Genomic DNA, 24,917 nt, shown 5'->3' with positions numbered 1-24,917 from the left:
GCCAATTCGTAGGGAATGAATGCACACCCCTAGATACTAACAGCAGATATAACAGGGGATATGCTAAACGTTTATAAAATCATGACAGGTGTGCAACAATAGGGTTCGGTTATTTGCCCATTCAAATGCAAGTAGGAGACTAGGGGACACTCCATGAGATTAACAGGTAGCAGAATTAAAACAAATTGGAGAAAGGAAAATTGGTTCTTACCTGCTAATTTTCATTCCTATAGTACCACAGATCAGTCCAGACTCCTGGGTTTTGCCTCCCCACCAGCAGATGGAGACAGAGAAAGTTTTATTGACATTGACATTTAACATGAGGTGCCATCTGCAGTCCCTCAGTATTGATCTGTACCCAAGCTAAAAAATAGAAACAAATATCAAATATCAACTAACATCCCCTGAATGAGCAGTGTGAAGTGGAAAACTGGAACAGATAACCGCGCCCACTAACAACCCTGTGTAGGACTAACAAAACCTGCGCCATTCTTCAGAATAATTACCAATTGGAGGAAATCTCCCTTTCCTCCAATGGGCGGGACTCTGGACTGATCTGTGACTACAGGAATGGTAGTACAGGAATGGTACTACAGGACTGATCTGTGGTACTACAGGAATGAAAATTAGTAGGTAAGAACCAATGTTCCTTTCCTTGTACATACCTAGATCAGTCCAGACTCCTGGGATGTACCAAAGCTTCTCTAACCAGGGTGGGACTGTGAGAATCCTGCTTGTACTACACTTTTACCAAAGCCCATGGCTTCTGGAGCCTAAACATCCAAGAGATAGTGCCTGGCGAAAGTGAGTAAAAATTTCTAAGTAGCTGCCTTGCAGATCTCTTGCAATGAAACTTGCTGACACTCGGTACAGGAGTTCCCTCCTGGGAACGGGTAGAATGAGCCCTTAGCCCCTCCGGGATAGGGCGACCCTGACAGAAATACACAGAGCTAATAGCCTCCTTGAGCCAACTCGCAATCATGGCCCTTTATGCTTTATGCCCCTTTTTTGCACCACTCCAAAGGACAAAAAGATGATACAACAAGCGGAAATTATTCGTGACTCAACTCTCTTGCTTGCAATATCAAAGGATCTACTCCTGGAAAGGACGGGAGCTCCACAGTTTGATTTAAGTAGAATGATGATACCACCTTAGGCAGGAAGAAAGGAAGCATCCTCAAGGAAACACCCGACTCCGAGATTCTCAAAAAGGACTCCCTACAGGACAAGACCTGAAGCACTGAAATCTGGCAAGCCAAGCAAATTACCACTAAGAAAACCACCTTCAGAGTGAGATCCCTCATTGTCACCCATCTCAGAGGTTCAAACGGGGCTGCAGACATACTCTTAAGGACTATGTTAAGGTTCCAAGAGAGACAAGGCTTCCAAACTGGAGGATGCAAATGTTTTGCTCCCCCGAGAAAACACACCACATCTGGATAGGCATTTAAAGTAGAGCCCCAAACCTTGCCTTGAAGACAGCCTAGGACCACCACCTGAACTTGGAGGGAAACCCTTTACCAAACCTTTCTGCAGAAAAACAAGAATATGAACAAACAATGCTCCCAAAGGATCTTCTCCTTGCTCTATGCACCAGCCCTCAAACACTCCATATCCTCACATAAGCTAAGGAGGTGGAAATCTTCCTGGACTGTAAGAGAGTAGTGATAACCCCTTCCAAGTAACTTTTATCTCTTAAATGCTGCCTCTCAAAAGCCAAGCTGCTAGACAAAAGCGAGCTGTTTGATCTGAAAATATAGGGCCTTGATGCAGAAGATTTGACAGATGAGCTAACCGTACCAGAGCATCCACCGCAAGGTTGATTAAGTCTGCAAACCAAGGTCGCCTCAGCCACTCCGGTGCCACGAGGATCACATCGCCTGGATGAACCTCTAAGCGTCGCAAGACCTTGCCCACCAGCGGCCAAGGTGGAAACACATACAGCAGGACGTCTGTCAGATAAGGTAGAACTAAGGCATCTACTCCCTCCGTTCCTCGCTCTCTCCTTCAACTAAAGAACCCCAGGGCCTTGGTATTTCGGTAAGTCACCATTAGATCCATGCACGGCGTGCCCCACCTGCGTCTGATAAGGGACATCACCTCTTCTGACAGCTCCCAATCTCCGGGGTCAAGCTGTTGTCGGCTCATAAAATCCGCTTGTACGTTGTCTGTGCCCTTTACGTGAGAGGCAGTGCCAGATACTGCTCTGCCCAGCTGATGAGATCCCGGGCTTCCTGAGCCATTGCTCGACTCTTGGTACCACCGTGTCAATTTATGTAAGCCACTGTCGTCATGTTGTCCGACAAAACTCTTACTGGCTTTCCCCTCACGAGGGGCAGAAACACCTGAAAGGCCAAACATACAGCTCTCATCTCAAGGCGACCTATGGACCATAGAGCTTCCTCCATTGACTACTGGCCCTGAATGGACAGATTCTGACATAACCAGAAAGAATGGCATCCAGACCAGGATATCGAGGTCCATCCCTCGTCTTGAAGGAGCCACCATGACAGACTGGATCTGGCAACCTCCATAAACTGAAATTGCTCTGACAATGGTTCCCAATGGGATAGTAAAGCTGATTGTAGTGGTCTCGTATGAGCAAACACCCATGGAACCAACTTCAAAGTGGAAGCCATAGACCCAAGAACTTGTAAGTAATCCCAAACCTTGGGCACTTGCTTCTCCAACAATCCATGAACCTGAGCTTGCAACTTGAAAATCTGCTCTTCGGTGAGGAAGACTTTCCCCACCTTGGTATTGAAACATGCCCCCAGGAATTCCAAAGACTGGGAAGAGAAAAGGAGACTCTTGGACAATTGACTATCCAACCCAAGGATCGCAGGTGTCAAATCCACCACTTCCCGGCAAAGGGATTCTGACTTTGCTCAAACCAATTAGTCGTCCAGATAGGGGTAAATTAAGACTTCGTCCTTCCTGAGAGCTGCAGCCACCATGACCATCACCTTGGTGAAGGTCTTGGGTGCCGTCACCAGCCCAAAGGGCAGAGCGCAAAATTGAAAATGTTCCCCCAGAACCATGAATCTCAGGTATCTTTGATGGTCCGGCCTGATGCCTATGTGTAAGTACGCTTTGGTCAAATCCAGAGATGCCAGGAATTCTCCCTTGTGCACCAAGGCAATCACTGAGCACAGAGTCTCTATTTGAAAATCAGGAACCTTTAGAGCCACGTTCACCTTTTTCAAATCAAGAATTGGATGAAAGGTGCCCTCTTTTTTGGGAACTGGGAATAAATGGAATAGCGGCCTGTCTCGTGCTCTTCCATGGGGAAAAGCACAATGGCTCCCAGCCTGCAAAGGTGACAAATGGTTTCCTGTACTGCTATTTTTTTTTCCTCGTATGTACATGGGGAGACCAGGAACAAATCTCTGAGCAGCCAAGCACATTCTAAAGCGTAACCTTGTTTTATCACACTTAAGACCCACTGGTCTAACGTGATTCTGGCTCACTCCTCGTAGAACAGAGCCAACCAGCCTTCTATGACTAGCACTGAGGAGTTGACCAGCCTGGCATCATTGGGTGGACTTGGCTCCACCACCGCCCTGGGAGGACTATCTCTTCCAGGCCTCCTCCCACGAAAGGACTGGTTCCAGGACAGCTGCCTTCCCGAGGACTGCTGCTGAGAGTTCCCTGTTGCTCTAGTAGACCGAAACTGCCTATTTCCTCTGTAATGGGAACATGAGGGGAAAGAGCCTTTCTGCTTCAGCTTATCTTCAGGCAACTTATGAATCTTGTTCTCCCCCAGAAGCTTGATCATCTCTTCCAAGTCCTGTCCAAAGAGCAGCTTCCCCTTGAAAGGCAAGGCTTCTAACAGACTTGGATGAGTCATCGGCCAACCAGTTCCTCAACCAGAGGAGTTTGCAGGCCGAAACAGCTGACATCATTGTCCTGGAGGACATCCTGACCAGATATTCAAAGCCTCAGCACCATAGGCCACCACAGCTTCCAGCCACTCCACCTGTTGCATCTCAGGCTCAGATAAGGACCTGTCAACCTGTAACTGCTGCACCCATCTCAAGCCAGCCCTGAACATGAAACTGCTGCAGACAACCGCTCAAATGCCAAGGGCAGACATCTCAAATATCTTCTTGAGGTGTGCCTCCAGCTTCCAATCCTGAAGATCCTTCAGGGTGGTAGCATCTGCAACTAGAATAGTCATCTTTCTGGTAACAGCCGACACAAATGCAACCACTTTTGGGACCTTCAAGAGTTCCAGTGTTTCCTCCAGCAAAGGATACAACTTATCCATGGCTCTGCTGACCTTCAGGCCTGTGTCAGGAGTATCACACTTCCTAAACACCAACGAGCTGATCGACTAGTGAAAAGGAAAAGACCTTTATTTATTTAAACGTATTTATTTCCTGCGCCCTTCAAAGTTTGGGGCGGGTTATAAACTAAAAACATACATAATGTAATAAAGGAAAAGAAGCTAAAACAAACAGCAACATAAATATTAAAATATGATAATGATAAAAATAACTGGGAAAATAAGATAAAAATCAGGTTATGAATAACATCAGCGTAAGAAGACAGTGGAGAAGAAGAAGAGGAGTGGTTAAGACACACATAGGTCTGGGAAGGCTTGTAGGGCAAGATGACATTTTAAGGCTTTTTTGAAATCCTTTTTACGGGCAGTTAGTCTTAGCTCGGGAGGCAGAGTTCCAATGGATAGGGCCTGCAATTGAAAATGCTCGCTCTCTAGTTATGGTTAGTCTTGGTGATTTGGGGGATGGGATCTGCAGGGATCTTTGATCTGAGATTTTTGCAAGGGGTGTATACATGAAGTGTTGTGGATAACCAGGTAGAATTATTATTGTAGATCAAACTGTGAATAATTGTCAGCATTTTATAAAGGATGCACCATTTTATAGGAAGCCAGCATAATTGATGGAGTATAGGCCTGCTATTGGTAAGGAGTCGTGCTGAAGAGTTTTGTAATAGCTGAAGTGGGCGGATAATAGATTGGGGAAGGCCTAGATAGAGCGAATTGCAGTAATCTAGGCCAGTGAGAATTAGTGACTGGAGTATTGTGCAAAAATGATTCGAGTCATGTAATAGTTTTATGTGTTTGAGGAGGCAAAGTTTGTAAAAAGATGTTTTTAGTATTGCTTTGATGTGTGTGGTTAAATCTAATTTTGGATCAAGGATAATGCCAAAGTTACGGATTTGTTTTGTGATGTTGATGTTAGAGTTGTTGATAGAAATATATTCTGAGATATTGTCAAAATGAGGATTTGCTAGAATCAATATTGCCATTTTTGATAAATTTAAGCTAAGTTTGTTATATAGTAGCCATTTATTTACTGTGGATAGAGAGAGTTCTAGAAATTTTTCTTGGCGCTGTTAACGGCTGTGCAATAGAATGAGAGCTCAGTGGTAAATATGTTTAAATTTGCCGTACTTTTGTATTTTTTCCATTTGTATTCGAGAGCACGTATTTTATGTTTATGCACCATTAACGTGTGCGTGAACCAGGGTGCAGATTTGGCTCTTTTTATTTTTACGGTATGCAGGGGTGCAATTTTATCTAATGTGTGAAACAACCGAACCTCCTTGGCATCATCTCCTTCCACAGACGGGCTTTTGTTTAGTGCCTGATCCAGGTCCTGATCAGCGAAACCCGGATCCGGACCAAACTGGCCCTGCGCCCCCCACCTCTGAAGCGTCAGAAGAGGGTGTTCGCCACAATAGATAGGGCTGGGGCCCCTGGGACCCGCCGGACCCTCGTAGCCCCAGCAGCTCGAGAGGTCCTGACCCTTTTCACCAGCCTTGAGCGCACCGAAGCGCCCTGTACTGCCTTGGGCTTTCCTGGATTTATGAGTCCCTATGCAAAAGGAGCACAAAGTCAGAGGAAAAGGAAGAAGGTGAATCAGAATCCTCCCAGGACTCATTACCATTTCCTGCAAGATTCCCCTCAGCCTCCTGACCTCCCCCGGAGGGCCTAACCACAGGGGACAATGGGGGAGGAAAATCCCCCTCCCCCTCCAAGGCGCACGAGGCAGCGGAGAATATGGACAAAATGGCCACCCTTCCCACGCTCAGCAGGAAGGGATTGTCCACCGGCTGCCTCGCTGCAGGGAGAGTCACAGGCTCGTGGCACCCGGCCAAGGCAGTTTTCAGCTTCCCCGAGGTGTGCTTTCCTCCAGAGAGACACCGGGAGCATCAGCCCTCGCAGGAGAGATGCGCGCTCTTGTCCCCATACACAGAACAGCACGGCACGCGCAGCAATACAAACGTGGTGCCAAGCCATGGTCAAAACAAAAAAAACACCTCTGGAGGAACAGGAAGAAAAAAGGAAGAGCCGCCCGACCAGTAAAGCAAGACTCCAGGCAAGCATGCAGACCCACGGTAACCCTTTCTCTGTCTTCAGGCTCTTGCCCTTTCTTTTTTTTTTTAATAAAACTTTAAGCAATGAAAGAAAGACAAGCAGCACTTCCCTTAGCTGAAGAAGGCAGCTGGCTCTGTTCCTCCTCCAGGGGGAGAGAACTGAACCATCCAGCTTTTCACCCTGTCCGGCCAGAAGGGACGAGCAAACAAGGATCCCCAACCCCTTGCTCGTCCGCTTCACAAACCAGGAGGGATGGCCCCACCGAGAGCTGGAAGGCAAGCCAAACTGGCGTTGGAAATTTCTCTCTCTATTTTTTTTTTTTTAGTCTCAGATTGCAAACTTCAGGATTTGCACCTCCACCATCTGCTGGAGACAGAGAAATACTGAGGGACTGCAGGTGGCACCTCGTGTTAAGTGTCAGTGTCAGTAAATCTTTCTCTGTCTCCATCTGCTGGATGGGAGGCAAAACCCAGGAGTCTGGACTGATCTGAGTATGAACAGGGACCTGATGTATACAAAACAGCAGTACAGAATGAACCTTGAAGCTTCCAAGAGGAGGACTCAGGACAATCAGCTTGAAATGGCGGCAAGGATCTGATATGTTCTTAAATATAATCATAGGGATGGTGACAGCTAAGCAGAAGGAACAATATCCAATAGGCAGTCAAACTTCTTTGGCTGACAGCTGGGAGTAGATAGACCTTAGCACAGCTGGGAATTGGAAGGGGTAAGGAAGGATGATGGCCACAGGTAGCTGACAGCTGAGAGAAAACCACTTCTAGACCAGTGTAGGGAGGAGCAACCGGTCAAACAGGGCTAGTAGATGTTATTAGAAAACATCTACAATTTTGCTAAATAATGCAGTTAAGGTACATTTTCAGGATGGGCAACCTGCTTATTTGAGTATAGATGCTGGTTTGGCCGTACTTGATAAAGCTAAGTTCTGACCTATGGGAATGGGCTCTTAGTAAGGAAAAGTTGTGTTACCACAGTAAAGCTCATCAGATCCGTCTCCACAGTCATTGACTCCGTTGCACACCACACCGCCAGGTCCAGCAGCAACACAATGACCATTGTGACACCGGAATTCACCACTGTGACATGGCATTCCTCCATCTGTAGGGCCCTCAGGGAGCACTGTAGACAATCCAAAGATTGGGAGGAGGATGAAAGGCACCAAACTTAAATGATGAGGCTTATTAGACAAAAACCACACAACAATATGCTTTAAACACTGAAATCAGAGTTTATCACAGCTTAGTAAATTATTAGGGCCCCTTATTTAGTACCTGAGGCAACAGAGACGAAGGGCCTTGCCCAAGATCGCGAGTAGCAGCAGTGGGATTTGAACGCGGCTTCCCTGATTCTCAACCTGCTGCACCGAACACTAGGCCACTCCTCCACTCTGGGTCGAGGAGACTGAGGCGTGTGAGAGGAGATGAGGATAAAGAATTTATCCTTTCTCCCCCCCCCCCCCCCCCCCCACTAGCTTTTAACTATACATATGTGCACTTGCCTCCTCATACTGTAAATAAGCCCTCATATGCTAATTTCTCAAGTGTACATGCCTCGCTTAATTTGTTTATAAGTTCTTTTGCATATTTAACCCTAACTTGAATGCAAAAAAGTTGTAATCCTGCTGTTGACTCTCTTCCTTTGTATTTTGCATATTACCCAGTTAGCCCCTCCCTTGTTCAATGTAATTTCCCTTCTCAGTTACTTGTAAATCGACATGATGTGTCCTACGAATGCCGGTATAAAAAAAGTGTTAAATAAATAAATAAAACACAGGGAGAATGGCATTTGTTTCTCCCAGGATCCTAAACATATCCTGCTATTGCCTGGGCATTTCTGCCTTCTTCCAGAATTGGGTTAGACTAAATGATGAGGTTTGATAGAGGAAGTCTTCCTCATTTTTTTTTCCCAATTACAGCTTTTTAAAGTGTCTAAATCACTCCCATAGCAAAAGGTTTGTATGGACTTATATGAACAGATATTTGTAGGTCTCTTTAGGGGTGGGGCATTAAAGAAGTGTATTGTGGTACCACCATCTCTTGTTTGCCTTAAATAATGTATTTCAAATTGGTCTGAAAAAAATGTTTTTTATTTTGCCAGTCTTCCCTCTGGGCCTTAACCCCTAGAGGATGCAGCCGGCCTTACAGAACCTGACCAAACTCCTGGCGTAGGTTGGGGGATGAGTACCCCCGAGTCCCTGCTCACACTGACATGAGCCTGCAGCGGCTCAGTACCTTCTCCACAGCCCAGGAGCTCCGTGCGTAGGAAGATGCCATTGTGAAAGTCTTGCGGGAGGATCCGGATGTGGCGAGCACTGATCATTCTCTCAAAGGTTCTGACCGCAGGGGTAGAGTCATCCGAGTTACCCTGAAACAGCTATCGGGAAGCAAAAAAAAAAAATATCTGGTTTACAACAATCTCCTGCTCAACCAGAGGCGAGGTCTTCCGTACTATCCCGAGAATTCCCTTAGCGAAAAGGAACTGGAACGCAGCTGTACCCTAAGGCGCCTGGGTAAGCAAAGACCACTTAAGGGTTAAATGGTGGAGCAAGACATGGAAGAATCACCTTGGGCTGGGGCTGTGAGCTGGAGGAAACGTCCCGATAGCTGTGCCACCTGACTCCGTCAGCGCTGAACTGCAGGATGAAACTGCTGATGTAAGCGTCCGAGGAGCCGGCCCCCTGAACCACGATACCTGCAACAACACAAAAATCCAGCACAACAAAAGGGCATCCAAACCTGGGCCCATCCAGTGTTAAGGGTTAACGCACGTTCTCCAGCGGTGAGAGGAGAAGTGGCACTAGAGGCTTCCAACAAATCCACCTACAATGCCTCACCTGAATGGATTCTCGAGGAAACGGGAAAGTGAAAATATTTATTATTTACTAGCAGCCCCTGCCACGCGTTGCAGTGGCTGAGTCAGATTCTTTGCCCTCCCTGCCCCTTCCCGTTGCTCATTTAGCTGAGTCACTCATCTTCTCCCCCCTTGGTCTCCCCCCCCTTCCCTCCCCTGTCCCCATTCCTCTGTCCCCTCACACTCACCTCTCCCCTCATTCTTCCTCCCCTGACAGTTACCTCCCTCCTCATTCTCCCTCCCCTCACTGTTACCTCAGTGACTCCCCACCTGGTGAGGGCTGTTTTGTAACCTTTCGGAGATGGTGCACATTTTGTGTATGTGTTTGTGTGATCCCTCCCCCTTTGCACCCCAAAGTAATCCCCACAGAAACGTTGTGTTTATATAAGCCTCCCCCACCCTCCCTTCCCCCCCCCCCAGACCAGCGAAATAGACTAACCCACAAGAGTTGCAGAATCTCAGATCTGCCCCCTGGCCCCCCCTCCGAACATGGACACAAGAACATCCCCCCGCCCCCCCACCCCCCCCCGCAGGCCCGACGATACCTTTCAAAAATGGTAGTCGGTGGAGCGGGCGTTCGTTCCGGCATGGAAGTATTGGCGCCGGGCCCTCGAGGTGGAGCAATGGGAGCGGTCGTCTCGCTCAGATAGTAAGGACGAAGGTGCGCTGGTTGCCAGTTCAGAAAATGGCATCGACGGGCCCTCGCCCTTACTATGTCACATGGGCTACTGCCGCCATTGGCGTTCCCGAGTGTCCTAGTAAGGGAAAGAGCTGTCGGCGCCATTTTGATTGCTGCCAGCCGACAGCCGTAGTGTATGCGATGTGACCTGGAGCGGTGTTGACCCCCTCCACTGGAGCAGCCCGAACTATTCTGCAGTTTTCCGTGCGTTCGGAGGTTGAGGGCAGTAAGTAGAAAAGTCATGGGCGTGAGGGGTGTGAGGAGGGTGTTTGTGTGTGAGTTCGTAGGGTGTGGGAATTGCAAACATGTGGCATGTGAGTGGCCTCCCGGTGTAGCATGCTGGTATTTAGTGGGTTTTTTGTGTGTTTTTTGAGGGTGTGTGAAATAAGTACAATTGGCATGTGTGCGGGGGGGTGTGAGGAGGGTGGATTTGTGTCTGCTCGGAGGGTGTGTGAATCCCAAACATTGGTCACGTGTGTGTGGGGTGTGAGCGTTTGTGCAAGGTGTAAGAGCTTCCGCTTACGTCCACCAGATGTCGCTGTTTTGTGGAACCAAATTTTAAAACTTTTTTACCAGCCCTCGGTGTGACATATATGTAACGTAAGTGTAGAAGATCCTTGCCGTATGTGAGGTGAAACTTGTGTCCAAATTTGAACGCAATCGGTTAAGTGGTTGCTGAGATTAGCGATTTGGTACAAACTATTTAACATTTTTATTTATATAGATATAGATTTGTTCAATTTGTATCCTGCAATTTCCATATGATTGTAGCATTCCCAGCTACGATCCTCTAAAGCAACAAATCGAGCTTTCGAGATATTCGCAGTGAATATTCAACAGATAAAGTCACACACATTTGGTCAGATAACTCAAATAATTTCTATATTTTTGTTGCCTTACAACCCGGACCTCTTTAGGGGCGTGAAGGAGCAGAGCCAAGAACCCCCAGAACAGTCTAGACATCTGGCACAAGTCATGCTTCCCTCACTGCTGTGAGAAAGGCAGATCGCTCCCATCTTCCCATCGTATCGCTACCCCTACCTGTCCCCCACCAGTCACCGGCTTGACCATCCACCTTACCCGTTAGGTTGCGCAGCTCCAGGAGGTCGACCTGCAGGTAAGGTGGCTTAGAGAGCAGCGCATGGTACTCGTCTGCCTGAGGACCCCAGCCCTGCAGGTCTGCCCTGGAGTTCACATGGTTTAGGCGTCCTGCACGTGCCGGGTTCTCTGGCTGCTGGGAAGAGGCGGTGAAACTGCTGTCTGGCAAGGAGGAGATCCTCAGAGGATTATAGCAATGGTCTTCTAAAAAAATGTGTGGGGGAAAAAGGTCAAGAGATCAAAGGAAGAGACATAGAAAGAGAGAGCAAGAGGAAAAATGGAGGAGTGAAAGTAAAAATAACTTGAGTTGTGTCATTTCTCAGTTATCATTTATAGAGTGCTGGTAACACACTTTCGGGCTGATGCAATATAGTGTGCCTAGCCGAGTGCACTGGTTAACCCATGGTTAGACATACGTTTTGGATATGCGTCCACAGCCCCTTATGCAATTAGGGGATTACTGCGTCCAAAATGCGCTTCCAACTCCCCATGAAATGTGCACAATTTTACCCTCAAATTAATTAACGCCTGCCCTGGAGCAGGCATCAGGTTTCAAGGAGCCCCTAAAGTTGAAAGAAAAGCAGAACGTCCATTTTCCAAACCTGTGGCTGTGCACAGGTTAGGAAAACAGATGTTCATAAAATTCAGGGAGATAAAGTGACTCACCCAGAGTCAAAACAGAGAGTCATGAACAGAGTTAGGATTAGAACTGAGGCACAGGGAGATAGAATGACTCACTCAGGATCACACAGAGAGTCATGAGCGGAGCTAGGATTAGAACTGAGGCACAGGGAGATAAAGAGACTCACTCAGGGTCACAGAGAATCATGAGCAGAGCTAGGATTAGAATTGAGGCACAGGGAGATAAAGAGACTCACTCAGGGTCACACAGAGAGTCATGAGCAGAGCTAGGATTAGAATTGAGGCACATGGAGATAAAGAGACTCACTCAGGGTCACACAGAGAGTCATGAGCAGAGCTAGGATTAGAACTGAGGCACAGGGAGATAAAGTGACTCACTCAGGGTCACAGAGAATCATGAGCGGAGCTAGGATTAGAACTGAGGCACAGGGAGATAAAGTGACTCACTCAGGGTCACAGAGAATCATGAGCAGAGCTAGGATTAGAATTGAGGCACAGGGAGATAAAGTGACTCACTCAGGATCACACAGAGAGTCATGAGCGGAGCTAGGATTAGAACTGAGGCACAGGGAGATAAAGAGACTCACTCAGGGTCACAGAGAATCATGAGCAGAGCTAGGATTAGAATTGAGGCACAGGGAGATAAAGAGACTCACTCAGGGTCACACAGAGAGTCATGAGCAGAGCTAGGATTAGAATTGAGGCACAGGGAGATAAAGAGACTCACTCAGGGTCACACAGAGAGTCATGAGCAGAGCTAGGATTAGAACTGAGGCACAGGGAGATAAAGTGACTCACTCAGGATCACACAGAGAGTCATGAGCGGAGCTAGGATTAGAACTGAGGCACAGGGAGATAAAGTGACTCACTCAGGGTCACACAGAGAGTCATGAGCAGAGCTAGGATTAGAATTGAGGCACAGGGAGATAAAGAGACTCACTCAGGGTCACACAGAGAGTCATGAGCAGAGCTAGGATTAGAACTGAGGCACAGGGAGATAAAGTGACTCACTCAGGGTCACAGAGAGAGTCATGAGCAGAGCTAGGATTAGAACTGAGGCACAGGGAGATAAAGTGACTCACTCGGGGTCACACAGAGAGTCATGAGCAGAGCTAGGATTAGAACTGAGGCACAGGGAGATAAAGTGACTCACTCGGGGTCACACTGAGAGTCATGAGCGGAGCTAGGATTAGAACTGAGGCACAGGGAGATAAAGTGGCTCACTCAGGATCACACAGAGCATCAGTGACAGAGGTAGGATTAGAACTGAGGCACAGGGAGATAAAGTGACTCACTCAGAATCACAGAGAGTCATGAGCAGAGCTAGGATTAGAACTGAGGCACGGGGAGATAAAGTGGCTCACTCAGGATCACACATAGCTTCAGGGACAGAGCTAGGATAGACTTCTTCAGGAGGTACTCTTCTGGCTCCCTGTCAGGAAATCACATTGAGCAATCCTAGGGCTGCTAGGAATTATTCACTGATCAATAGCCTGTGGAAGGTATGGCAGGGGATGCATGGCCCTGTCCTATTCCCCAAGGTGAATGAGATCCTTACACTGTCAAGTGACCTGTCAGAAGCCTTGCGGTTGGTGCACAGTTAGCAGAGCTGTAAAACTTCTCTCTCTTTCTCTTTATCATTCCCAGCTTGTCCTAATCTCTCCATGCTCTCTACTTTTCTTAACCGTGAGCTCAAATTCACCCAAAGTAATTTTGACTTCCAGAAAGCAAAAATGGGACCAAAAAACTGGAATAGTAATTGCTGCTAAAGCTTATATTCACCAGATATGTGGCAATATAAAACAGAAAATGATTCATTCCCTGTACGTACCCGGATCAGTCCAGACTGCTGGGTTTTGCCTTCCTTCCAGCAGATGGAGACAGAGAAAACCGCATCTTAACGTGCCTGTAGAGTCCCTGGGAGCACTGTGCATGTGCTAAGATGGATTCACACTGATAAAGAGACTCACCTAGGGTTATCCAGAGTTACCAGATACCTCTGATTCTACTAGGGATGTGCATTCATTTACAACAACGCTGAAAACATCAACAACATTTGGTGTTCCCAATCCGAAATGACATAAAAAAAAACAGACAAATTTTTGTTTCATTTCTGTATTTTAATACGCTTTAAAACACAGAAACAAAACAAAATGAAAAAAATAGTTTAAAAGCCCCCCTCCAAAAAAAAGAATCTTGCAACGAAAGTTTTTCCCCTGCACATCCCTAGCAAACAATCCTCGGCTGAAAATGAAAGGTTGCAATAATAAATTGTAAAATACATTAAATATAATTGGACAGAAAAGAAAACAGACAGGAGCCCTTGGATTAAGTTCTCATCCTCTCCCATCAAAAAAGCAAGATAGTCAACAAAAAAGGAAGCATGTTGACATTTTGAAGACTTGAGCAGGAACTGCTGCTTTAAAACCACATTATAATTCTCTGCGGTAATCACTGCCTATGAAACTGTGGGCTGCCCTAAAACACAAACTGCCCCGTCGTACCATCCTACAAAGGTCCCTGTGAGTAATGACATCCAGACTTACCCCCAACAGATGGCAAAGGGTAGGTGTCGAGAGGGGGACTGGTGGGGGGACGGGTACTGGTCCAGGTCTGCAGAGGTATTGGCGTCACTGATCTATTTTCAGCTGCGCAAAAAAAAAGGAGAGCCTTGTGGTAGTCCTGAATAATCACACACATATACACACATATGTATAAATAAACACACACACACACACACACACACGTGTATAAACATACACAACCACATATGTATAAATATACACACACATGCATACACACATGCATGCACACACACACATGCACACACGCGCGCGCGCACACACACACACATGCATGCGCACACACACACACACACACTGGAGTATCCCTTCTGTGGAATTTACGTGAAGTAGAGAGATAGTGGATGCCTTTCAAGGGGCTCTGCTCAAACAAATGGTAATGAAACCCATGAGGAAGGGTGTGATTCTCAATCTAGTGCTCACTGATGGTGATAATGATAGAGACTCACCTGAGCACCAGTGATCATCAGACAGTATGGTTCAATTTTGCGAATAGGATACAGAGACGTTACATGAAGACCCGAGTTCTGAATTTCAAAAATATGGACTTTGTCAAAATAGGGATGCACCTGGAGGAACAACTGGAAGACTGGGAGAAAATGGGTGAGGGGGAACAATAGTGGGCCAAATTAAAAGGAGCTATTACAAAGGCAACAAATCTATGTGTCAGGAAAAGAAACAAGAGTAAGAGGAAAAAGAAACCAATCTGGTTCTCTAAGGAGGTGGCTGAAAAAATAAAGGCAAAAAAAAATAGTGTTCAAGAAGTAAAAAAATCACAAAAAAAGGAACACGGAAGAATACCTGTTAAAACTGAGGGAGACGAAGAAAGAAATAAAGAAAGCAAAAGGTCAAACAGAAGAAAGGATGGCCAAAGAGGTAAAGTGAGGAGACAAAACATTTTTCAGATGTATCAGTGAAAGACGGGACATCAGAAGTGGTGTAGTGAAACTGCAAGGTGAGAAGGAGCAAGGTGTAGAGAGTAACAAAGAAATGGCAGAAATATAAAAAAAACTTCAGTTCAATATTCACTAAAGAAGACCCTGGAGAAGGACCATTGCTGATTAACAAGACCGTAGATGGGGATGCAGTGGACAAAACACCATTTACAGAAGAGAATGTATGGGAGGAGCTAGGCAAATTAGAAGTGATCAAGGCCATGGGGCCTGATGAGATACTGAGAGAGCTCAGAGATGTGCTGGGGATCCACTGAAGGACCTGTTCAATAGATCCCTGGAAACGGGAATGGTGCCGTGGGATTGGAGAAGAGCAGTTATGATCCCGTTTCACAAGAGTGGTAGCAGAGAGGAAGCTGGAAACTACAGGCCGGTTAGCCTCACCTCGGTGGTGGGAAAATTAATGGAGACTCTGCTGAAGGAAAGAATAGTGAACTATCTACAATCCAGTGGGTTGCTGGACCCGAGGCAGGATGGATTCACCAGGAGAAGGTCCTGTCTGACAAATCTGATGATTTTTTTGATTGGGCAACTAGAGAACTGGATTGAGGAAGAGCGCACAATGAGACGTATTTGGATTTCAGCAAAGCTTTGATACGGTCCCGCATAGGAGGCTTATGAATAAAATGAGACACTTGGGAGTGAGCGCCAAGGTGGTGGCATGGATTACAAACTGGTTGACTGATAGGAGACAGAGTGCAATGGTAAATGGAACCTACTCTGAAGATAGATCAGTGTTAAGTAGAGTGCCTCAGGGTTTGGTTTTGGGACCGGTTCTGTTCAATATCTTTGTGAGCGACATTGCGGAAGGGATAGAAGGTAAAATTTGTCTATTTGCGGATGATACTAAGATCTGCAATAGATTGGACATGCCTGAAGGTGTAGAAAGAATTTAAAGATTTTAAAAAGCTAGAAGAGAGGTCAAAGATTTGGCAGCTGAGATTCAGTGCCAACAAGGGCAGAGTCATGAATCTGGGGTGCGGTAATCCAAATGAGTATATGTGATGGGGAATGAAAGACTGATGTGCACAAACCAAAAGAAGGATCTTGGGGTAATAGTGGCTGGAGATCTGAAGATGGCAAACCAGTGTGACAAGGTGATAGCTACAGCCAGAAGAATGCAGGGCTAAAAAAAAGAGAGGAATAACCAGTAAGAAAAAGGAGGTGATAATGCTCTTGTTCATGTCCTTGGTGAGGCCTCAGCTGGAGCACTGTGTTCAGTTCTGGAGTCCACATCTCAAAAGGGAAAAAGACAGGATGGATGCAGTCCAGAGAAGAGTGACCAAAATGGTGTGGGCTCTGTATGAGAAGACCCATGAGAAGAGGCTGAAGGATCTGAATATGTACACCCCGGAGGAGAGGAGGTGCAGGGGAGATATTACACAGACCTTCAGATACCTGAAAGGTTTTAATGATGCACAATCGACAAATTGTTTCCAATGGAAAGAAATCAGTAGACCTAGGGGTCACGAAATGAAACTCCAGGGATGACGATTCAGAACCAACATCAGGAAATATTTCTTCTCGGAGAAAGAGAGGTGGACGCCTGGAATGCCCTGCTGGAGGAGGTGGTCAAGTTGAAAACAGTGAAAGAATTCAAAGGGGCATGGGATAAACACTGTGGATCCTTAAAGGCTAGAAGATGGAAATAAAGAAAAGAGTGCAAGTTATCTGGGGATAACTTGCTGGTGCAGCAGTTACTACCCTTAACCAATAAGCCTTCATACTGTTGATGCAACTCCAACATTGTTTTCTGCTTCAACAGCCAGGGCTAATGGGGAATTGGATTCAAACAGCAACCAACAGGGGCCCTGACTTTTACGGTCTGGGAAACTGATAAGCATCGGGGCAACCTGCATGATGCGGCAGATACTACCATAAGCTTGCTGTGCTGGGCAGACTGGATGGATCATTTGGACCTTTTCTGCCGTCACTTCTATGTGTATAATTATACACACACACACACACGTATAAATATGCACGCACAGTCACACACGCAGCTGGTTTCATGAGGACATCCTGAACGCTGTGCAGGCATCTGGGATTAAACCTCAGAACAGGGTGGAAACCTGAGCAGTTTGTTCTCCCCCAGCTTCCCTCCTCTCACTTGCCTGGATCAGCCCCTGCTCCCACCCATCCCATTACAGCTCTTTCACCACCCCCTCCTCCATGTCTCTTCTTTCTTCTGAGTGTCTTACCTCCAGCCGTTCACCCTCGGAAGCGCTGAAGGTCCACGTAAAAAAGACAAATGTGCTAGAAAAGTTTCCCACCTAGGAGGAAACCGCTGTGCCTTCCCTCTCTCATCCAACATCCCACAGTGTTGACGTTTTCACATCAAAGGAGGCAAGAAACTGCCTTCATTGATGCAAATACCGCACTCACTTTTTACTCGCGGGGTTTCCACCAATAACCAAGGCCAAAGTATTCATAAAAGTTTTGCTTTGAATCTCGCCGCAGGCACACAGTGTGGGCAGTACTTGCACCTGCTTTTGTGTGCAGGTAGAAATACAATTGGAAAAAAAAAACCAGGCACATAGATTTGAAAACTGAATTTACACCCGTACTTTTCCTGCTCTGACCTAAACACGGCCCAAGGAAGGCCTCCTTCAATGTGACTAAAGGTCCGCATGCTGTGGAACGTTTTGCATGCGCTGTGGAGCCCTGCACGCGCGTACGTTTTGCAGCACTGATGGTGGACAATGTTCAGTCACATTTTACCCACAGAAATCAGCGTTCAAAATGGTCCTGAAAGCATTTTACAAATGAACACCGCCGCTCTTCCTGTCACTCCGGTACAGCTCAGTGTCCCCCCCGCTCGGAGCAGTGCTGGGTAAGGTGACTCTGGCACCTTGGTACATGACATGGCACAGTACATTCACAGGTCCACCATACGCGGAGCACTCACCAGCCTCAGAGCAGTAACAGCAGACGTCCACGGTCCCCTCAACCAGAACATGGCCCTGCAGGAGGAAAGAGGGAATTAGGGGTAAGAACTGAAGCTGGGGACTCAGCCCTCCCCCTCTGCAACCGCCCCAGAGAAAGAACTGAAGCTTGGGACTGGGCATATGCCCTCTGCAGCTGCCCCAGGGCAAGACCTGATTTTGGGAACTCAGCTCAACCCCCTCCACAACTGCCTCAGGGCAAGACTTAAAAATGGCGTCTCAGTATTCTCCTCCATACCTACCTCAGGATAAGACCTGAAGCCAGACAGTCAGCTCTCCCCTCAAAAGCTGCCTCAGGGCAAGACCTAAACCTGGGGACCCAGCAAAACAGCTCCACAGCTTTCCCAAGATAAGACATGAAGCTGGGGACTCACCATCGCCTCCTCATTAGCTGCTCCAGGGAAAGATCTGAAGCTGATGTAAAATAGGCCTAAACTCCCTTCACTACATCTACACTCCTTCCAGTGATGGACACATTGACTAAACCATTTTCTTATGACCTTCTCCTCTACAAATGTCCATAATGGGGCTGTTCAGGGTTTGGAAAGAGAAGCCCAAGAATATTCTGGTCAGAAGGGTTGGAGTTGAGAGTTGGAGAAGTCCAGTCTCTCTTCTCTTTACCAGAATCTGGAGTTAGAGAGAGAGGAAAGTCTGCTTTTATACATGATTTTTTCAGAGTCCTCTAATAAGTATTGAGGGCCACACAGACAGTTACCAGTGGTGATGGTTCTGATACTTCACTAAAAGTAAATGTGCCTGTTGGCTCCAGCAGTGGGATCGAAACTGTATCCTCACTCTGAGTGAGTAAACCTCTCACCCTGGGTTTGTCCTTCTATGGGGAAAGGAAGACCCTGTTCGGATTTAAAGGCGAACCACGTTCTGCACAGGAGCAGTGAGAAGTAAGTGTCAGGTGCTTGTCCAGAGGTGACCAGATGTGTGGAGAGAACAGAAGGGAAATGGAGAGGTGCTCTGTTTCCAGTGATCCAAGAGTGCAAAGGAGCCCAGGCGGAGACAGGAGATGACTGTGAAAGGAGCGGTTCAGGCATTGAAGAATCAGGTACCAACAAGGGTCCCTGGGATCAAAGAGCTCCTCATCCATCCACGGGAGCCTTAAACCCAAGAACAGAAGTAAGGGGATCCCAGAAGGGTGTGACAGCAAGGATTAGAAACCCACTTGTTGTATCTTACTTTCTGCTTGTGGGTTCTACATGCTTAAATACTGAACTATCTGCAACCATTTCATTTGAACTGTATCAGTAAAGTCAAAATTTTAATTTTGGAACCCCATACCTTGTGTCAAGTGACTCCTTGGATAAAGACCACCCAAAAATATTGGGTCCTGCAGAAATTCTTCCCTCCCCTCCCTCCATCGGAAAGAATCCACACCAAGATTAGGAAAGCAAGTCACGAACTCAACCCTGGTAACGAATGTGCCTCAAGCTTATTCTTTTATCCAGAGTGAAGGCTACATTGAGAACTCAGAACACCTCCTCCACTGCTGCCCTGGGGCAGATCTGAAGCCAGGAACTCAGCACCCCCCTCTGCAGCTGACCCAGAGAAAGACCTGAAGCTGGGGATCCAGCTCACCTCTCTGCAAATGACTCAGGGAAAGACCTGAAGCTGGGGACTCAGCACACCGTCTCCATAGCTGCCCCAGGGTAAGACCTGAAGCTTGAAACTCAGCACACCTCTTCTGCAGCTACCCCCGTCCACAAAGATGCAAACATTAACAGCAATAATATATACAGTATTACATAGCACCTGCACCATCAGGGTACATAGCATGGACAGAATAATTTTCATGGTTATAATGCCCTTTCCCAGAGAGCAAGCAATCTGAATTTTCAGACAATGAGTTTAAGTGATTGCTTAATCACACAGTGAGTAAAATACAGAGGGTCTGCAGTATTTTTGGCCTTCCACTCTAACCACTAAGATGCTACACTGCCAGCTGTGGAAAAATGGAATAGACAGATCATAGGAGCCACCAGAATACTGGAGTGTTAAGGAGTCTCAAAGGATCAACAAAGATTTAAGAGATCAAGAAAAGTTAAGAAGATCTTTGAAATCACAGTGGATTAAACAGGCAGGAGAGGCCAAGAAAATCCAAGCAATCCAAGCATGACTCATATCTTTCTTGCTTCTTAAACAAATCAAAGAAGATGTAGGAGGTCCAGGCTCTTAACCGGTAACCCAAGTGGAGGGCATTGCAGTAATCAACTTGTAACATAATAACCACAACATATGTCAAATGACTCAGGAACATTTCTGTTCATTTAAACTTTATCAGTCATCCCATCAAGAAATTCTTGTAGTACTTTGACAAATTGCTCAGGACAGTTTAAGCAACCACCATAATGTTTCTTTATCCAGTCTATCAAAGGCCTTAGAAAATTCAAGAAATGTTACATAGAAACATAGAAACATAGAAATGACGGCAGAAGAAGACCAAACGGCCCATCCAGTCTGCCCAGCAAGCTTCACACATTTTTTCTCTCATACTTATCTGTTTCTTTTAGCTCTTGGTTCTATTTCCCTTCCTCCCCCACCATTAATGTAGAGAGCAGTAATGGAGCTGCATCCAAGTGAAATATCTAGCTTGATTAGTTAGGGGTAATAGGGGTAGTAACCGCCACAATAAGCAAGCTACACCCATGCTTATTTGTTTTAACCCAGACTATGTTATACAGCCCTTATTGGTTGTTTTTCTTCTCCCCTGCCGTTGAAGCAGAGAGCTATGCTGGATATGCATCGAAAGTGAAGTATCAGGCACATTTGGTTTGGGGTAGTAACCGCCGTAACAAGCCAGCTACTCCCCGCTTTGTGAGTGTGAATCCTTTTTTCTTCTCCCCTGCCGTTGAAGCTATGCTGGATATGCGTGAAGTATCAGTTTTTCTTTTCCCCTGCCTTTGAAGCAGAGAGCTATGCTGGATATGCGTGAAGTATCAGTTTTTCTTCTCTCCTGCCTTTGAAGCAGAGAGCTATGCTGGATATGCGTGAAGTATCAGTTTTTCTTCTCTCCTGCCGTTGGAGCAGAGAGCTATGCTGGATGTGCATCGAAAGTGAAGTATCAGGCACATTTGGTTTGGGGTAGTAACCGCCGTAACAAGCCAGCTACTCCCGGCTTTGTGAGTGCAAATCCTTTTTTCCACATTTCCTCTTGCTGTTGAAGCAAAATGTTTTTTAATGATCTTTTCATTTCATAGTTGCCTCATAGAAAAAAATCATATCTATAGTAGATCTTCTTACATGGAGACTGATTGGCTTTCTGGAAGAACACTTTCTGATTATACATTCTTAGTTCGTTTAGAAGAATTTTAGCCAAAATCTTTCCAGCGCCTGATAACCAAGTAATACCACGATGGCTGCTGTAGACAGCGCTTTCACAATATACCTTCCTTGTCAGGCACCCTCTTACAGCCTAAGAACTCAGTTTGAAGTCTAGAGGCTCAGCTTAACCAAAACTTCACCAAGCAATCTCACACCATGCAACCGCCTCGAGAAACACAACCTCACCACAGTAATCCGTGCAGCACTGCCACTGGAACTTTGATAGCAGCCAAAGCAACCAATCGCATAAAACCAAAACTCTACCAATTGCACTGGCTTCCAGTCAAAAGTAGGATAACTTTCCAAACTCATTTACAAATGTGTGAATAAGCAAGCACCCAACTAACTCTCTCAACTTCTCTCCTCTTACACACCACCAAGAGATTTCCAGTCCTCCCAATAGGCTTTCCTTTCATCTCCCCCTCTGGCCTCTGCCAGATTATCAGGCACTAGTCTGCCTGCCTTCAGCTGTCATGCTTCAAAAATCTGGAACAAGGTATCACTACCTCTATGACTTGAGCCATGCTACCTTTCTTTCAGCTAGGCCTTCCCTGTAGAGACCCCATTTTCCCTGACCTAATTCCTTGTACTTTTAATCAAGGACTTGAAGTTTTATACTCTGTTATAAAGTTCATCACTTCTGTAAGTTATTTAAATTGCATTTGTTTGTTTTAAATTTATTGTAATCTGGTTTGAGGCTACTCTTTGTAATAGGCGGAATTTCAAATGTCTATAAATAAATGGTAACAGTGAGAACATCTTTGAAGTTCTGGGGAAGCTTATGAAAAGTCAAAAAACTATCCTTTGAGCTCAAAGCCACCATATCTGAACACTTTAGGATGAATCCCATCTAGGCCCTCCTGCATGTAGTTGTTTCAGTCGCTTTATCAAGTTTTTCAGTCTTTATTGATAAACTAATTTCCAATTTGTATTGGCAGTTGTTTTAGCTGTTTTAATGCATCAGGATGAACATTTCCAGTTTGGTCCAACTCTATCCAGTGATTAAATATCTGCATACCATCCACACTCTTGACAGGTGCTAAATACTTCCTTTAGGGCATTATAAAGAACCTGAGAGTCATTTGAAACAGGGAAAGCATGCTTTTTTTTTTTTTTGCTTTATTTTCCATCAGCTGTCTTTTGTCATATAGATCTCTTTCTGTTAGTATGATTTGATTGCTTCATATTTTTTCTCAGATTCAAATGCAATGTTTGCCCCATGCTCTTTTGAATTCATTAACTGTGCTCATCTTCACCACCTCTTCGGGGAGGGCATTCCAGGCATCCACCATGCTCTCAATGAAGAAATATTTTTTTATATTGGTTCTGAGTCTATTATAACTCCCAGCTGTGGCCGCCCGCGGCTGATGCCTCCTACCTCCTTCCGTGGCATCGGGACCACTGCCGGCACCCCAGCGATGGCGTGGAGACATTCCCGTTGCAGCCTCCTGCTCTCCTCCCTCAGGGCAGTTCCCTCTGCGACGGAAGGAGCGTCCCTCGACCTCCTCTTCGCGGCATCGGGCCGCACTGCAGCACTTCCTGGTTTGTCCTCGGGCCGTCCTCTTCTTAGGCGCGCGGCCACACCTCCTGCATACATTTAAAGGGCTCTCGTCACCTAATCAGCTCCAGCTGCAACAGATAATGTCAGGCCTAGGGAAGTACTTAAGGAGGCTTCCTCTTCCTGTTCTTTGACTTGGCAACGAGTCTGCTTACTTCCGTAAGTTTGCCTATGCCTCTGGTACTCTTGTTCCTACCCCTGGATGAATCTCTGGCTTCGGACCCTGGATTGGTGATTGACGACTCTCTGGCTTCTGATCTCGAACTGGCGATTGGCGACCCTTTGGCTTCTGAATTTGGACCGGACTCTGACGAATCTTCATTCTTCTCAATGGCCCACCTAAGTCCAAGTGGCCCAGGTCTCTACGGGCTCCACCCAGGAGGCCACGGGCTTCCAGTGGTGAAGATCCAGTTGGCCCTTGCTTCAGTCCAGCTTCGCCTCTTGACAAGGGAACCTCACCTAAGTCCAAGCGGACCTGGTCCTTACGGGCTCCACCTGGGGGGACCGTGGGCTTCCAGTGGTGAAGATCCAGTTGGTCCTTGCTTCAGTCCAGCCTCACCTCCCAACGAGGGAACCTGGGGGAGTCGTCTACTCAGGAGGTACCATCTGTTCCTCGGACTAAGGGTCCACATCTTTTCGGCATTCACAACAGCTTCTTGTAGATCTTCTGAAACTGACCCCACACCATTTTGGTCACCTTCCTCTGGACAGTTTCCATCCTGTCTTTATCCTTTTTTAGATACGGTCTCCAGAACTGAACACAGTACTCCAGGTGAGGTCTCACCTAGGATCTGTACAAGGGCATTATCACTTCCCTTTTCCTGCTAGTTATGCCTCTTTCTATGTCACATTTGTTTGCCGCCTTCAGATCATCAGGCACATTGCCATATTTTGCTGGAGAAAATCTTGTAGGCTATCATTATGTTCATTAAATCAACCTACATTCTTATGTTTCAGGTGACAAAGTATGTTACACGAAGCATTGTAAACTATTTATTTAAGAGTATTTCTTAAGTCATTGTTTCCTTGCCAGATGCATTGTCAGACCCTAAGGCTTGGGTAATGGTAGGTCCTAATTCATTCTGACTATCCGTCGATTATCTCTTCCTGACGTAAAGTCTTTTAGGAGCAGCAGGAGCAGTCTTGCATCTGGGTATGGAGACTTGGAAACTGTATATAGTTTTAACAAGGAAGTGATCTGTGGTGCATTCAAATCCACACATGGCTGCCATATTAAGATAATCCTTCATTTCATCTTGCCTTGTGAGGATGTAGTCCATAAGACGGTAATCCTTGGACTGTGAATGCTTCCATGTAAAGAAATGTTTCTCTGGCTGGTAGAAACAAGTATTCGTCATGACAAAAGCCAAGCAACATTCCTCCATTTGCATTACCTTTTCTCTTGCCGACTTTGCCTAGGGTTGATACATAAGTTCTAAAATCACAACCAGCTCTTGCATCTAATTTGCCTAAGCTAAAACTTTTCTCAGCTGATAGAATGGCATAGACAGAGCTGTTAAGGAAAGAGTAAAACTCTTCAGCCTCACTAGTGTGCAACATTGTTGGAGCATGCGCATAAACACTCAGGAGTGTAATAAATCATTGTGTGGTGCGGGGGATTCTGACAGATGAGATTTGGTCTGATAGATTTTTGGGTAGTGAACTTAGCCTATTAGCAAGATTGTTCCTGGCAGAAAATGCTGCTCCTCTATCTCTTCTCTCACCATGGTCTTTCCCAGACCAAAAGATGGCGCCAGTTTTCTCATGAATCTTGAAATGGTCTAACTCACTGGTAACAGATGCAGTCCTCCTTTCCAGCTGACCTGAGATTTTCATTATCTAAAAGAGTACAAACATTCCAGGTCGCCAAGGTCTTTGTTTCAATGCCGTTTCTCTTTCTACTAAAAGAAGGCCCA

The 24,917-nt window shown here is 46.2% G+C and overlaps 1 protein-coding gene across 1 annotated transcript in view; it reads right to left on the bottom strand.

Moving 5' to 3' along the window:
- LOC115083210 (SCO-spondin-like) overlaps positions 1-24,917 on the bottom strand; it is a 508,366-nt gene that overhangs the window by 343,668 nt on the left and 139,781 nt on the right. The window contains exons 40-45 of the mRNA XM_029587016.1: positions 18,077-18,131; positions 14,183-14,284; positions 10,977-11,198; positions 8,931-9,058; positions 8,570-8,740; positions 7,337-7,486 (exon numbers count right to left, since the gene is read on the bottom strand). Of these exons, the coding sequence (XP_029442876.1) occupies positions 7,337-7,486; positions 8,570-8,740; positions 8,931-9,058; positions 10,977-11,198; positions 14,183-14,284; positions 18,077-18,131 (828 nt within the window). The remainder of the gene's footprint in view (positions 1-7,336; positions 7,487-8,569; positions 8,741-8,930; positions 9,059-10,976; positions 11,199-14,182; positions 14,285-18,076; positions 18,132-24,917) is intronic.

This window comes from Rhinatrema bivittatum, chromosome 2, assembly GCF_901001135.1.
Source record: "Rhinatrema bivittatum chromosome 2, aRhiBiv1.1, whole genome shotgun sequence".
Taxonomy (NCBI): domain Eukaryota; kingdom Metazoa; phylum Chordata; class Amphibia; order Gymnophiona; family Rhinatrematidae; genus Rhinatrema; species Rhinatrema bivittatum.
This window is presented reverse-complemented; position numbering and strand designations above follow the sequence as displayed.